This window comes from Schistocerca piceifrons, chromosome 5 (genome assembly GCF_021461385.2).
Source record: "Schistocerca piceifrons isolate TAMUIC-IGC-003096 chromosome 5, iqSchPice1.1, whole genome shotgun sequence".
In the NCBI taxonomy this organism is placed as follows: domain Eukaryota; kingdom Metazoa; phylum Arthropoda; class Insecta; order Orthoptera; family Acrididae; genus Schistocerca; species Schistocerca piceifrons.
The window spans coordinates 62,302,047-62,319,124 of NC_060142.1; the positions used below are offsets into that span (position 1 = coordinate 62,302,047).

General features: G+C 38.8%; 1 protein-coding gene across 1 annotated transcript in view; it reads left to right on the forward strand.

Annotated features, from left to right (window-relative positions):
• LOC124798734 (Down syndrome cell adhesion molecule-like protein Dscam2) overlaps nucleotides 1-17,078 on the forward strand; it is a 444,553-nt gene that overhangs the window by 397,839 nt on the left and 29,636 nt on the right. The window contains exons 29-31 of the mRNA XM_047262262.1: nucleotides 6,373-6,519; nucleotides 6,599-6,754; nucleotides 13,976-14,145. Coding sequence (XP_047118218.1) covers nucleotides 6,373-6,519; nucleotides 6,599-6,754; nucleotides 13,976-14,145 — 473 coding nt within the window. The remainder of the gene's footprint in view (nucleotides 1-6,372; nucleotides 6,520-6,598; nucleotides 6,755-13,975; nucleotides 14,146-17,078) is intronic.

Genomic DNA, 17,078 nt, shown 5'->3' on the forward strand with positions numbered 1-17,078 from the left:
CACTCAGTTTTTCCACTGTGCATTTACCTTTACAGACAGGACATGAAATATGACTTCCCCCCCTATTCTTTTACAATCCAGGCATCATCTTAGCCATTTCTTCAGATAGTCTGTCCATAAGGCTATTGTGATAGATACCAGTTATTGATTTAGACAAGGTAATTAACAGGAAGATTCAGTTTTGCTTCCAAGGAAACACTGTCCATGACATATCTGGGTTATGAAAATGATTGTTGCCTTTTTTCATGCAGGTTACCCAGCTTTCACTCACAGTGTTGATTACTGTTTCAGTTCTGCCTTTATGTTGGAGATTCATATCCCATTCACAATAACAAATTTATGCACAAATCCAATGGAGTCCTCTGTGAAATTAGTTTTTATATTTGCTTTTGGTCAACATTAAATAAAGATAGCACTTATTTTTAAGTAGCTTCACAAAGTAATTCTTAATATAAATTTAGTGTACTGCTTCCTCTGATATTGTTATGGCGTCAGCTATTTCACATCTTTTTAATTTCTGTTGCTCCAGTACCATATTGAGCACTTTCCCAGTGTATTCATCTGTGGTTTTAGTTTTGGGATGTCACTCAACATCTCCAAAAGAAGCTTGGCGTGCTTGAATTCAGCTGTCTATTCATTAACTGTTGAAAATCGTGGAACAGACTCCTTATAAAACTTCACCAGTTTGGATGAATTTATATTGGTGATAAACCATCTAACTCAAAGAAAGGTGTACTAGTTTATCTATGCTGAAGCATCAAAGAAACTGGTATAGGCATGTGTATTCACGTACAGAGATATGTAAACAGGCAGAATATGGCACTGCGAACAGCAGCACGCATGTAAGACAACAAGTGTCTGGCACTGTTGATAGTTTGGTTACTGCTGCTACAATGGCAAATTATTAAGGTTTAAGTGAGTTGGAACATGGTGTCATACGAGCAATGGGACACAGCATCTCTGAGGCAATGATGAAGTGGGGATTTTCCCATACGAACATTTCACGAGTGTACCATGAATATCAGGAATTCTGTAAAACATCAAATCTTCAACATCGCAGTGACCAGAAAAAAATTCTGCAAGAACTGGACCAATGACAACGGAAGAGAATTGTTCAATCTGACAGAAGTGCAGCCCTTCTGCAAATTACTGCAGATTTCAATGCTGGGCTACCAACAAGTGTCAGCGTGTGAACTGTTTAATGAAACATCATCGATATGGGCTTTCGGAGCCAAAGGCCCACTCGTATACCCTTGATGACTGCACAACATAAAGCTTTAGCCTCACCTTGGCCTGTCAACACCGACATTGGACTGCTAATGACTGGAAACATGTTGCCTGGTCGGACGAGTCTCATTTCAAATTGTATTGAGCGTTTCAAATTCTATCGAACAGATGGACATGTACAGGTATGGAGACGACCTCATGAATCAATGGACCCTGCATGTCAGCAGGGCACTGTTAAAGGTGATGGAGGCTCTGTAATGGTGTGGTGCATGTGCAGGTAGAGTGGTATGGGACACCTGATATGTCTAAATACGACTCTGACAGGTGATCATGTCTGATCTCCTGCATCCATTCTGACAGACTTGGGCAATTCCAGCAGTACAGTGTGACACCCCACACATCCAGAATTGCTACAGAGTGGCTCCAGGGACACTCTTCTGAGTTTAAACACTTCCGCTGGCCACCAAACTCCCCAGACATGGCGATTATTGAGCATATCTGGGGTGCCTTGCAACTTGCTGTTCAGAAGAGATCTCCACCACATTGTACTCTTACAAATGCAGGATTCATGGTGTCAATTCCCTCCAGCATTACTTCAGACATTAGTTGAGTCCATCATGTTGCAGCACTTCTGCATGCTTGTGGGGGCCCTACATGGTATTAGGCAGATGAATCAGTTTATTTGGCTCTTCAGTGTATTTGTACAAGAACAACACACACACACACACACACATGGCTGCCCACTTGTTCCTCCTCCCGGAACCTTAGCAGTTCTTTTGCAGCTGGCATTATTACATTTACAACTAATAATACAAAGCAATAAAATAAATAGTTTACAACTTGTTAATAATTTTACACAACTTTTTATACATTTACTAATAGACTATTAGTGAAGACAGAGGTCGGAGTGACTAAAAACTGCCTAAGAGTCTGTGTAACTTGAAATTTCTTATTGATAATAAAGAAGTTATTGAGGTCAGCAGGAGATGTGTCGTCTGGGAGATCCACCAGTGGAGTATTTGTAGGAATTATGCCATTTAGTGTTATGAGAAAGAGATTTGCTGTATGTCCTCCCATGCACCACCTGCACATGTTTATTTATTCATAAGCCCGTTAGCCAGTTTTCAAACTGCAAAAGGCACTGTCCACTGTTACATATGTATGTTATCACTGTTGAAATGCTGGTTGTATTACCTAGTATGCAGCTGCTTAAATGCATTTTGATTACACTTATGATATACAGGTTAAATCAGTTATACTATAAAGAGTTGTTATATACACACTCTTAAGAGTAATACCCATAGGAGCTGTTTGTTTAAAATTACTTATATCACTTATTACAAATTCATCAACAATGTGAAAAGCTTTTCTTTTCAGATAGTTTCTTTTATAACTTTTCTAAACTTATTAGTTTTCAACTTCCTCATCCCACTGCGTAATTTGCAGAATTTATTTATTTATTTAGTCTCATCCAGGGAGTGTACAAATATTTCATGTTCCTAGTTCTATAAGAGTTAATTTTTGGTCTAGTATCATGTTTATCCCAATTGACCTTGTGGGCATAATGGTGCGAAATATGTGTAGACATTGGACAGTCATCATTTTGCTTTCAGTGAAATGCATTTTGCAAGCAGTATTGGCTGTTAAGACACATGCATCAAATGGCTTTCTTCTGGCAAAGAAAAACTCGATTTGCATGTGGAGGAAGGCATAATAAGTAAACAGTAGTTGTTTTATGCTAACATGAGTGCTTAATTTCCTGATTAGGTACAATGCATGGGATAGTTTGCTGTATAAATTATATTTGTTTGTGTTCCAGTTTAATTTGGTATTGAGGCAGATACCTAATAATTTGACAGAGTCTTTGCCATGGCATGCATTACCTGCACCTTTCAGGGAAGATGCTGTACTCACAGTTTTGCTATTGTCTGGTGTTAATTCATTTGCCTGAAACCAGGAAGATGACTTTTCCATCGTGAGTTCAGTAATTTCCTCCATAGCATTTGAGTCAGTATGGGAAGTGATAAATTGTGGTATCATCTGCATACATTACTGCTTTGAAAGGTAGTAGGCTAGGCATATAATTAACATAAGCAATGAACAAAAAACGTATGAGTACTGATCGATAAGCTCTCCTCTTAAGACCTTCAGAAAGTCTGATTTTTTTGTTTGTGTCTGTCAGGACCATTTGCATTCTATTGAAATAATCAGTTTTTAGTACATAGTAAAAAAATTATCACACTAAAATTTCACAATGCTCCAAACAAGGATATGTACATCCCATTTGTCTCTATCAACAATGAACTAGCACAGAATCCAAATTGTTAGGACTATAGCTGTAAAACAATGTAAAATGGAATAAAAATATTGACTGCCTCAAAGAAAAGCAAGACCTGTTCCCTTCTTTACTCACTAAAACCCTGCTGTAGTGAGGAAACAGTAAAGAAGGCATATCATACTTACTTTCATTCTCACCTGAAATACCGCATCACTTTCTGGGGAAACTCTAAAGAAGCTATCAGAACATCCAAACTGCAAAAAAGGCTCATTACAATCCAATTCATGAACAATGGCAGTCCACGCAGATTGAGCCATTGACAAGGTTGAAGTATTGTTCATTCCAAGCAATTGTTGCAGTACTTGCATCCATGTAATTTGTGCTTGCAGAAAGTTTATTATCTGTCACTTGTTTTTGTAGAATTTGTCACTTAGCACCATCATCACCCATGACAACTCACAACAGATAGGCTTTTAAAAAATCACTAAATAACTCCCGGGATCATGTTTAATGCTCACAGTGGCTACAATGTTCCCAGCAGAATGCTCTGAATACTACTGAATGCTCATTGGCTGTTGTAGAATGCATGGCGTCAAGTGTGTAAACAAGCCTTAACTTGACCCCCATCTTTGATGACTCCATGTACATTATGGAAATCCTTATATTCTTTAAAATAAATGTAATAGGTAAGGATTGGAAAAAAAGAAAAAAAAAACTCTGAGATTCATGATCACTTTATCAGACAAAACAAAAACTTACATATGAGCCGAATCAACACATCCCTGTGCCAAAACTTTACTTCCCACATGGCAGTTAAACTTTATAACAAACTTCCCAAAAACATAACAGCAATTACTGAAGTCAGAACCTTCAGAAAATCTTGAAAGTCTTATTATTGCATCAGTGCTTTTACTCCCTTGAAGAATATTTAAATTTATGAAAGTATATAAATATTTAATGTATGCAGAGTGTTATTGTAATTTTGGATAAGTGTGCATAGAAATCACTTTCACCTGGCTACTTATAAACTGGTTATCCAATATCTTATGCATAAGCTGCTTTCATGCACAACAGAAGCTACAAAATACATTATACAATTAATTCAAGTATGATTTTTAATAATGCTAGTTTCATATGTGTTATTCCATAATGTTTTAGTTTATTTACAAGAATATTATGTGATATTGAGTCAAAGGCCTTTTTTCCTCCCAATATCCTGCACAGCTTTAATTGTGGTCTGACATTCATAAAATCCATATTGGGACTGATTTAAGAGGTGATTGTTCACAAAATATTCATTTAGTTGATTTTTCATTATCACATCAATGACTTTACGTATTATGGGGACTATAGAAAGCAGTCCATAAATTTCTGGTAATTCCCTATCCCCCTTTTTATGCACAGATATACAATTACAGTTAGCTTTAAAAAGTCAGGAAAGACACTTTCTTCAAACATGCAGTTTATAAGGCAGTTCAGGGGATTTCTATAGTTTGTCTTACAATATAGTCACTAATGAGGTGACTTACCGAACGAAAGCGCTGGCAGGTCGATAGACACACAAACAAACACAAATATACACACAAAATTCAAGCTTTCGCAACAAACTGTTGCCTCATCAGGAAAGAGGGAAGGAGAGGGGAAGACGAAAGGAAGTGGGTTTTAAGGGAGAGGGTAAGGAGTCATTCCAATCCCGGGAGCGGAAAGACTTACCTTAGGGGGAAAAAAGGACAGGTATACACTCACACACACGCACATATCCATCCACACATACAGACACAAGCAGGTCTGCTTGTGTCTGTATGTGTGGATGGATATGTGCGTGTGTCTGAGTGTATACCTGTCCTTTTTTCCGCCTGAGGTAAGTCTTTCCGCTCCTGGGATTGGAATGACTCCTTACCCTCTCCCTTAAAACCCACTTCCTTTCGTCTTCCCCTCTCCTTCCCTCTTTCCTGATGAGGCAACAGTTTGTTGCGAAAGCTTGAATTTTGTGTGTATATTTGTGTTTGTTTGTGTGTCTATCGACCTGCCAGCGCTTTCGTTCGGTAAGTCACCTCATCTTTGTTTTTATATATAATTTTCCCCACGTGGAATGTTTCCTTCTATTATATTAATATAGTCACTAAGTTTTACTTCCACATCTACTATATGCTTAGGGGAAACAGATTTACATTCTGGCTGACAATTACTGTGTTAGCTGGCTTCAAATTTTCCACTCAGTGAGATAGCTAAGGCCAGTTCACTGTCATCATTGGCTACTGTCTCATCATTATGTATGGTGCATTTCCCTGAACAGACAAAGCAGATTGCATTGATCTGAGCTAAGTGGAATAGATAGAACACAACAAGAATAAAACTACATTGATATCAAAGTAACCTCTATCCGAGGATAAGTATTTTTTACCTCGTCCTTGCATGTGTACTCTGTAAGTGCAGGGAGAGTAAGTTGTTATCAAAGAGAGAGTTCTATAAGGAAACAAAATTTACATTTTCTTTTTTTAGTCACTCATATCAGTCTCACTTCTTACAGTCTGCAGTACAACTTTACCTGTTATCACAGCACATCAGTCCTGATAACTTTTTTTCTGCTGAGAAGACATATACGTGTCCAAATTAAACTGTAGTATATTGATTCCTTTATTCCCAATACAAACCTTAATTGTTTTGACTGTTTGATTTTGAAGTTATTCACCACTCCAACTTTTCTTATTATTTCTTCCCATGTTTTAGCTCCAAGGGAATTTATTTAAAAATCCTTATTAATTTTTAAAATTTCTCCTGGTAGGCATTTGATTGCACCCATAAAATATTTATTAGATTAATATTTCTATAGTTGTTATCTAACCTTTTATTATCTCTTATTTCAGCCACAGTGATACCAGAGATTGCGCCCCCAGTTCTGCATACAAGAGAAGTGCCTTTTTATGCTAATGTAAGTGTTATTGTGCCAATTATAGTATCCCTTATATTCTTACTGGGGCTTGTTGGAGTAGCAGCATTTATTAGAAAAAAGAGTAAGTATTTTTACTTAATTTTTAGTACACTGTTGTTAAAATGTATGTTAAATACAACAAGGAAACATTTTAATTTCAGAATTACAAAATGACAGTGCACAGATGGGTGAGTCTCCATCTGTGGCACAAATGCAGAATCAACAGAATAGGGACCAGCAGTACCTCGCTGTCCGAGTAGGTAGTGGTCAGCAGGCACTCAGCATAGACTCTGGGAGCTACAAGACTGATTCGGCAGGTAAGATCTGTTCATTTTTCATTTTGCTTACAATTCATTTATTTATTCATTCATTCATCCTGTTCTGCAGATTCATCAAGGAGGAGACTCTTTAGGGATATGCTAGAAGTTAAGGTATACCAAATCAAAGGAAATTAGTCCATAGCCATTGTATTTTTTAACACAGTAAATTAGATACTAAGTTGCTACTTTGAAAACAACTGACTGATCACATTGGTATTTTTGAAAGGATATCAGTTTGCATGAAAGGATATCAGTTAGCAGTAAGGGGCAATCAAAAAGTTTCCATTAGAGGGCATTGCTACAGTTTATATGCAATTTAGTGCAACTGTGATGTGGGTATAAAAGCACTGACATGTATGGATGGGATTAGGGCAGTATTCATACTTTTCCAACATGCAAGCAGTGAATGCAGAAATGTGAACTGTAGCAAAGTTATTACCAAATGTGTCCAGGACCAACATGCTGTTATTCTTTTCTTGGTTGCTGGAGCACAAACACTGGTAGAGATCCATCAGGGAATGAAAAATGTACATGAGGTAGCATATCTGTTGAAAACCACCATTGTGAAGTGATGAACCAAGATGTGTGCTGGTAGTGATCCAACACAGGCTGCTGGTTGATCTGGGAGGCCAGCCTAAACTGGGTGGCTCAAGTGGGAGATATCAAGCACCCACCCTGTAGTCATGATCTCTCCCCATGGGAATATCATGCCTTCGGCTCCTTAAAAAAGGCCTTGAAGTGTCAACAATTCCTCCTGTATGAGGTTGTGCAGCAGGCAGTTACTGACTTCTCCACGTTGGAGGACATGGTGTTTTACCAAGTGGGTATATTCAACCTCGTGCATCAGTGGGATGATTGCCACAATGCTCACAGTGATTTTGCCTGGTTGGCATACCAATTCTGGACTGTACAGCCTTCTAATAGAGACTATTTGATTGCCCCTTATACATCTGTAAGTACAGAGTCCTGTTTATAATGCATTACTACTTCTAATGCAGCTTAACAATGGAAAGTTGCCACATTGCTGCCAGAATTTTTCAGTCCTTCAATCTAGATATTTGGATTGTGGGAGTGGCTGATGAGCAATGTTTTTATTGGTTGTCATTTCCAATTTCTTGCCTTCTGTTAGATGGTAACTTGATGACTAACTTTGTATCAGTGTATATAACTGCACACGTTAACTCTGGACAAGGAGACAGTACATGAAAACTACTTTTGTGTCTTGTGTTGTGATTGTATACATCATAGTTAATCAGAAACTGATTTTTACTGTTAATAAAGAAAACCATTGAAATAGTAAACATACTGGGAGGTAGTGTAAGAATTCTAAAATCCTTAAAGAGGCCACTGTATAATATGCATTTATCTGCTTTGCACAATGTTCTCACTGGTTACTTTTGCTGAATCAATACTGTATTTACATTAAGTACTGTGTCACACACAACTTCTAAGGGAAAAACACATTGCAGTAACATGCATGAAGTTACACTGACACATGTCACTAGAAATTGATGGGTTTGATTGCTTTCTAATATATGACTGACATTCACTCATTATTTTGTCATAACTTACAGTACACTCCCTGTTTTGATCTTTCCCTTATAGTTCTCTCACCTTCTCATTCTGATTTCTTCTACCAATTCTCATATTCATTGCTCTCATAATAAGCAGTTTATGATACAAGTAAAGGTGGGATTTTCCAAATCAGACACAATCAGGAGAATAAATGATGGCAGAATAATGTTGAAGGCCGAAAATTTGTAAAGACCAGTCTGCAACACAGATGAACTTCAATGCCTGTGCTTTAGAAGCTAAAAGCATGTCATTTCTTGCTGCTTCTAGTTTGTATATTTATTTTTGTGTCTTTATTTTGTAAAGAAATAATTTATTTTTGTAATACCTCCCTCAGAACAGTTTCTGTTGTTATCCTTTTTTGTTTATTTTTACTTTTAGCACTAATTATAAATTTTCTGTTTTTATTTCACTATTACTTCACTACTCTCACTGGGCTCTAGTTCAGATGACTAATTTACTGTCTTGTTTCCATTTTTATTTAGTGATTTATTATCATATTATTGTTGTTACTTGTCATTAGGACCTTTAATAGTGTATACTATTTTTATTATGTTTTTATTTCTTTCAGTACTTCTGCACTCAGATTATCCTAGCTCTGTTTAATGAGTTTCTTCTCCTGTCTCCAGTCAGTTACTCAGTGACTGGTGCAGAGTCTGCTGGCTTTGGCCACAAAACCTCCCTCCTCCCTGAAGATACCTGCAACTTTCACTTACAGGGACCCTGATGCCCTATCCCAAAATGCCCCGGTATGTATACTTTGTAACCCTCCTTCCCCCCCACCCCCCACCCCCACCCCAGCCCTTCCCTTCCTTTTCCTTCCCTTCCCTTCTCTATCCTAGAGTCGCATCCTTGTGAGCTCTGCACCTGAGTGCACTAAGCTCCATATTACACACACAAATGTCCAATCTCTGCCAGCTCATCTCAACAAGTTTTGTCATATTTCTCAAGACATAGGTATCCATATAATACTTCTTTGGAAACCTGGCTCAAAACAAGTATTCTTACAAATTTGGTAAATCTAGACTGCTGCATCTTTCTAAGACACAACAGTTGTAACCAGTGAGGTGGCGGAGTAGGGGCATACATACACCGTAATTTGTCACCTACTGTGCCACACGTAATAATGAAAATGAACAAGTGGAATATATGCTCATAGAGATAAAATCCCATAAAAAAAGTGCCTAATATGTCTCCTCTACAAACCTTGTAAAGTAGGAGTGTTTACCTGCTTCAAAACTGCTCTTTCAAGTCTCAAATTGACTATACAATAATCCTACCAGTGTGATATTCAAGCAGATCGTTTTTTCTTCAATGAAATTCATAGCTCTCAAATACCTGCGCTTGGCATGTCTGCCCATGATGTAATATTCACTAGAATGAATATAATACTTACTGGAATGAATGTAATACTTACTAGAATGTCTGAGAAAGAAACTGCAACTGACAATATACCGAGATGCAAAAGGCATTAATTTGTCTGAACTTGCTACTGAGGTTCAATAAATAGTTTGGTGGAAATCATCTATTCCCTTCTCAGACATAAATGAAAAAAGGCATGAATTTATTAATAAACATAGTCATCTATATGACAAATATGCCCCCTAAAGACCAGAAAAGTAAGAAAGAAACCTACAGTTTGGCTAACAGAAGAAATAAAACAGCTCATGAATCTCAAAGACGTTGCACATCAGGCATACAAACTATACCACATGTCCGAAAATCATATTGCAACAAGCAGAAGCAAAACAGAGTCAATCAAGCTTTGAAAAATGCAAAACTCAGGCATGCCCAAACATTAAGTAACAATAGGAGTAGACCAGGTGTCTTATGGAAAACCCGGAGTGGTCTTAATGTAGGCAAAGTAAAAACTTCAGCTGATTTAATTATCTCAGTCAATGAACTGAACTGGTATTTCACATTACACACAACCACAATTGAACTACAACCAAAATAGAGATTCATTGATTACTTCATGGGGGTAAACAGCTGTAGCCATAGAAAACTCTATCTAAAGCATTTTGTTTGCAATACCATTAAAAAAAGCCATCAGGAGTATCAGATCAGTGTCTACTGGACATGATGCATCACAGTCCAATTGACAAAGCTTATCATTTAACCACTACTGCCCACTATAACAGATATCATCCACTCTTTAACCATATGTGTTTTCGCTGAGGCCGGAAACAGGGTCTAGTTAAGCCATCACCTAAAAAGGACATTCCCACTGCACCCTCCAATTGACCTACTTGCATTCTTCCTGCACTGCCCAAGGCCTTAGAATATATAGTCCACAACCAGCTAACAAACTACCTAATTACGAACAAATCACTAGACGAATATCACTCAGGTTTCTGTAAACATTAAAGCATAACATCTTCCTTAATAAAGGTAACAAATGATCTGAAGCTTTCCATGGATGCACAAGAAGCAACTATTATGAGGTTATTACATTTCAGTAATGCCTTTGACACTGTCAGCTTTGACATTTTACTTACCAGCCTTAGCATTCTCAATTTCTCGACAAGTGCAGTGCAAAGGTTTCGCTAATATCTGACATCCCACCAGCAATACATCATGCCACAATGGAGGCAGGTAGTATTAGGCATCCCCCAGGGTCGGCATTATGTCATATACTCTTTTCATTGCACATAAATGATGTGTTACCAGTTTTGTCCTACTGCAAATACCACATGTACACTGATGACCTTTAGTTGTATCTTACACTTACGTGTTGGTACATATTCTTCCTGACAGTATTTGTGACTGTTAACAAAAATGAAATTATGATGAACTCTGCCATTAACAGCCACAGTACTAGAAGTAAAATAATTTCCAAATAGACTATGCATCCATATTTAGACTTCAGAATGGAGTAATATCTCATTAGCAATGACACATACGATTTATCAGAATATTTAGACTTAGAGGTGAAAATTCCACATAACCCTAAGGTTTGTATTAACAAATCTTGACTTTTATAGCATATAGACAACTGATAGTGCTCTATGTTAAATTACATAAATGCTTTGTTTGAAGTATTAGATGTTTTTTTAAACGGTCTTGTATAAGAGAAAGAGCAGTGGCATTTTCAAAGTAGCCTGTTATATATATATTTAAAGTACCAATATTCTGGAACTAATACCCATAATTATCAGTGTTAGTACAGTTACTGGTAGTCATAATTTTGTGTTTGTATACTTTACAGCAGTGGCTACTTCTGCATGTTTATATGTAACTTGACTAGTTCCACATTCGTGAAAGCTCTCATTCATGGCAAGATTTACAGAATACAGCATGTGAATGAGTGAAACATGAAAGAGCAGTGTATAAATATAAACAAGAAGTAACATTGCTGCTCAGCTTCTTCAAAGAATGTGCACACATTCACAAAAGTGCACCTGGCCACATATAAATACACATGAACTGCATTGTCTCAGTACCGTGGCCTGCCTGGCATTAGTATTTGTTTCGGTTTGGGTGCACTGGTTGAGCATTGAAGAGGAGAGAGGAAAGGAGAGGATGGAGCTATCAAGGAGGAGGTAGCTACACTATCTGCACCCATGCTAGCTTTCTCTGGTTGTGTATTACCATCCACTTCCTCCTAAGAATATTTCATATTACTTAATGTTAAGCTAAGCAGTTTTCATGATGCTCATAATAAGTAATATTACGCAGAAAAGTAACACAAGCTAAGCAGTAATCAAAAAATGGAAAATCCGGGAGGGACTGTAACAATACACTCCTGGAAATTGAAATAAGAACACCGTGAATTCATTGTCCCAAGAAGGGGAAACTTTATTGACACATTCCTGGGGTCAGATACATCACATGATCACACTGACAGAACCACAGGCACATAGACACAGGCAACAGAGCATGCACAATGTCGGCACTAGTACAGTGTATATCCACCTTTCGCAGCAATGCAGGCTGCTATTCTCCCATGGAGACGATCGTAGAGATGCTGGATGTAATCCTGTGGAACGGCTTGCCATGCCATTTCCACCTGGCGCCTCAGTTGGACCAGCGTTCGTGCTGGACGTGCAGACTGCGTGAGACGATGCTTCATCCAGTCCCAAACATGCTCAATGGGGGACAGATCCGGAGATCTTGCTGGCCAGGGTAGTTGACTTACACCTTCTAGAGCACGTTGGGTGGCACGGGATACATGCGGACGTGCATTGTCCTGTTGGAACAGCAAGTTCCCTTGCCGGTCTAGGAATGGTAGAACGATGGGTTCGATGATGGTTTGGATGTACCGTGCACTATTCAGTGTCCCCTCGACGATCACCAGTGGTGTACGGCCAGTGTAGGAGATCGCTCCCCACACCATGATGCCGGGTGTTGGCCCTGTGTGCCTCGGTCGTATGCAGTCCTGATTGTGGCGCTCACCTGCACGGCGCCAAACACGCATACAACCATCATTGGCACCAAGGCAGAAGGGACTCTCATCGCTGAAGACGACACGTCTCCATTCGTCCCTCCATTCACGCCTGTCGCGACACCACTGAAGGCGGGCTGCACGATGTTGGGGCATGAGCGGAAGACGGCCTAACGGTGTGCGGGACCGTAGCCCAGCTTCATGGAGACGGTTGCGAATGGTCCTCGCCGATACCCCAGGAGCAACATTGTCCCTAATTTGCTGGGAAGTGGCGGTGCGGTCCCCTGCGGCACTGCGTAGGATCCTACGGTCTTGGCGTGTATCCGTGCGTCGCTGCGGTCCGGTCCCAGGTCGACGGGCACGTGCACCTTCCGCCGACCACTGGCGACGACATCGATGTACTGTGGAGACCTCACGCCCCACGTGTTGAGCAATTCGGCGGTACGTCCACCCGGCCTCCCGCATGCCCACTATATGCCCTCGCTCAAAGTCCGTCAACTGCACATACGGTTCACGTCCACGCTGTCGCGGCATGCTACCAGTGTTAAAGACTGCGATGGAGCTCCATATGCCACGGCAAACTGGCTGACACTGACGGCGGCGGTGCACAAATGCTGCGCAGCTAGTGCCATTTGACGGCCAACCCCGCGGTTCCTGGTGTGTCCGCTGTGCCGTGCGTGTGATCATTGCTTGTACAGCCCTCTCGCAGTGTCCGGAGCAAGTATGGTGGGTCTGACACACCGGTGTCAATGTGTTCTTTTTTCCATTTCCAGGAGTGTATTATGAAAAGGAAAGTTGTCACTCACCATATAGTGGAGATGCTGAGTGTCAGATAGGCACAACAAAAAGACAGTCTTCTGCAACTCAGCATCTCCACTATATGGTGAGGGGCAACTTTCCTTTTCATAATATTGTTACAAGTTAAGCACTTCTCATGATGCTGTACATAATTGGTAATGTTACACTGAAAACTAACACAACCATGTACAATACTTAAATGTTGTATGGTGCACTGCTATACATGATGAAAACTGATACCAGTGCCTGTGAAAACATTAGCAAGACGCAAGGAAACTTCAGCATGACTGCTGAAGATGCTTTGAAATAATCCCAGACACATTTAGTGAAATCAATGACTTTTTGCTGTTGCAGAAGAGTCCTAACCAAAATTTTACTAATTTTATATGAATCCTATCTATGTATTTGTTCCATAGTAAAAATAGATCCTAAATGATTTTCTATATTAAATTTTGCTTTTGCAGATTACATTGAAGATATATGTCCATATGCAACTTTCCAGCTGGCAAAGCCACCATACAGTGAAAGCACTTACAGTGGAAATGTGTACAGTGGTCCATACCATTCTGTCCGGGGATCTTTTGTGTATCATGATCCAAAGCTGTCAGGAGCAGAAAGCTACAAATTTAGACATGTAAGTTGGTTGTTAATTTTTGTCACTATATCAATATCTTTTAATCACATTATGGTCTTTGTGATAACTGCTTTCTTCAAAGAAAATACAGTAAATATCTGAGTTATTTAATTTTTTTTAAATTATAGAACTGAATTGCTGGCCAGATTTATTTTCATTTTCTCTTAATTCTAGAGACATGAACTTTCCCTGCATTAACAGATTTCCCCACTCTCTCTTTTTTATTAAAATCATCATCTTTTCATTATATTCAAATAGCGAATCCAACAATGCTTCGCAACTGGTTAAATATGTATGGGAACTGGAGCTAGATACAAATCCTAATCAGGGATATCTCTGGGAATTGTACCAGGATGCAAATTGTGGCTGCTCATTGCTACCTTTCCCATTTTGAAGGTTTAGACACAAGATTACAATTAAATAATGTAGAATATGAGTGGAAAAGACTCCCTTGTTTCTGTCCTTGGTTTCTATTGTTTTAAGTTTTTTTTTATTTTTTGTACACAATGCAATACAATAATACTTCAGTATCTACAACATTTTTTTTTATGACGTGTGGTAAGAGTATGAACTGGTTTTCTGAGCTACCAGATCATGAAAGGATGAGATGAAACTGACCATGCAAAAAATTTGTGTTTTAGTTTTCGGTATACTGTGTCATAAGATTTAATGAAAGGGCACATTCAATTGAGCATGCTACAAACACATTGATCATAATCAGTTCGAATATATTTGAATGTCCAACCTTGAGCTTTGTTTATTGTTGCTGCAAACAAAACCTTGATTACTTATATGGAAAGGTTAAGTCAGTTAGATTAACTGGTATACTGGGTATTAGAGATACCTCTCCAGCTGCTGCATCTGTTCGGATAGTAGCTTCAATGACATTGTTTCATATGGTTTTAATTTGCTAATTGAGTAGGTTTAGTAATAAATAAAAAAATAGGAGTGCGGGTAAGCTGCTACGAACAGCATAGTGAACACATTATGGTAGTCAAGATAGACACGAAACCCACGCCTACCACAGCAGTACACGTTTATATTCCAACTAACTCTGCAGATGATGAAGAGATTGAAGAAATGTATAATGAGATAAAAGAAATTATTCAGAAGAAGAATGGGTAGCTTTGAGAGATGAAATAGTAAAGGTAGCAGAGGATCAAGTACGTAAAAAGAAGAGGGCTAGTAGAAATCCTTGGGTAACAGAAGAGATATTGATTGAATGTAATTGATGAAAGGAGAAAATATAAATATGCAGTAAATGAAGTATGCAAATAGGAATACAAACATCTCAAAAATGAGATTGACAGGAAGTGCAAAATGGCTAAGCAGAGATGGCTAGAGGACAAATGTAAGGATGTAGAGGCGTATATCACTAGGTGTAAAATAGATACTTCCTACAGGAAAATTAAAGAGACATTTGGAGAAACGAGAACCACTTGTGTGAATATGAAGAGCTCAGATGGGAAACCAGTTCTAAGCAAAGGAGGGAAGGCAGAAAGTTGGAAGGAATATACAGAGGGTCTACACAAGAGCGGTGTACTTGAGGGTGATATTATGGAAATGGAAGAGGACATAGATGAAGATGAAATGGGAGATATGATACTGTGTGAAGAATTTGTCAGAGCACTGAAAGACCTAAGTCGAAACAAGGCCCCGAGAATAGACAGCATTACATTAGAACTATTGATAGCCTTGGGAGAGCCACTCCTGACAAAACTCTACCATCTGGTGAGCAAGATGTATGAGACAGGTGAAATGCCTCAGACCTTAAGAAGAATCTAATAATTCAAATCCCAAAGAAAGCCGGTGTTGACTATCAGTTTAACAAGTCACGGCTGCAAAATATTAACATGAATTGTTTACATACAAATGGAAAATCTGGTAGAAGCTAACCTCAGGGAGGATGAGTTTGGATTCTGTAGAAATGTTGGAACATGTGAGGCAATATTGACCCTATGACTTATCTTAGAAAATAGATTAAGGAAAGCAAACCTACATTTCTAGCATTTGTAGACTTAGAGGAGGATTTTGACAATGTTGAATGGAATACTCTCTTTCAAATTCTGAATGTGGCAGGGGTAAAATACAGGGAGTGAAAGGCGATTTACAATTTGTACAGAAACCAGATGGCAGTTACAAGAGTTGAGGGGCACAAAAGGGAAGCAGTGGTTGGGAAGGGAGTGAGACAGGTTGTAGCCTATCCACAATGTTATTCATTCTGTATATTGAGCAAGCATTAAAGGAAATAAAAGAAAAATTCAGAGTAGGAATTAAAACCCAAGGAGACGAAATACAAACTTTGTAGTTTGCCAATGACATTGTAATTCTGTCGGAGACAGCAAAGGACCTGGAAGAGCAATTGAACGGATTTGACAGTGTATTGAAAGGAGGATATGAGATGAACATCAACAAAAGAAAACGAAGATAATGGAATGTAGTCTAATTAAATCAGGTGATTGGGAAATGAGACACTTAAAGTAGTAGATGAGTTTTGGTATTTGGGGAGCAAAATAACTGATGATGGTCAAAGTAGAGAGGATATAAAATGTAGACTGGCAATGGCAAGGAAAGCGTTTCTGAAGAAGAGAAATTTGTTAACATCGAGTATAGATATAAGTGTCAGGAAGTCCTTTCTGAAAGCATTTGTATGGAGCGTACCCAGGTATGAAAATGAAACACGGACTGTAACTAGTTTAGACAAGAAGAGAATAGAAGCCTTCAAAATGTGGTGCTACAGAAGAATGCTGAAGATTAAATGGGTAGATCACATAACTAATGAGGAGGTACTGAATAGAATTGGGGAGAAGGGGAATTTGTGACACAACTTCACACTCAAAGAAGGGATCAGTTGGTAGGGCTTGTTCTGAGGCATCAAGGGATCACCAGTTTAGAATTGGAGGACAATGTGGAGGGTAAAAATCATAGAGAGA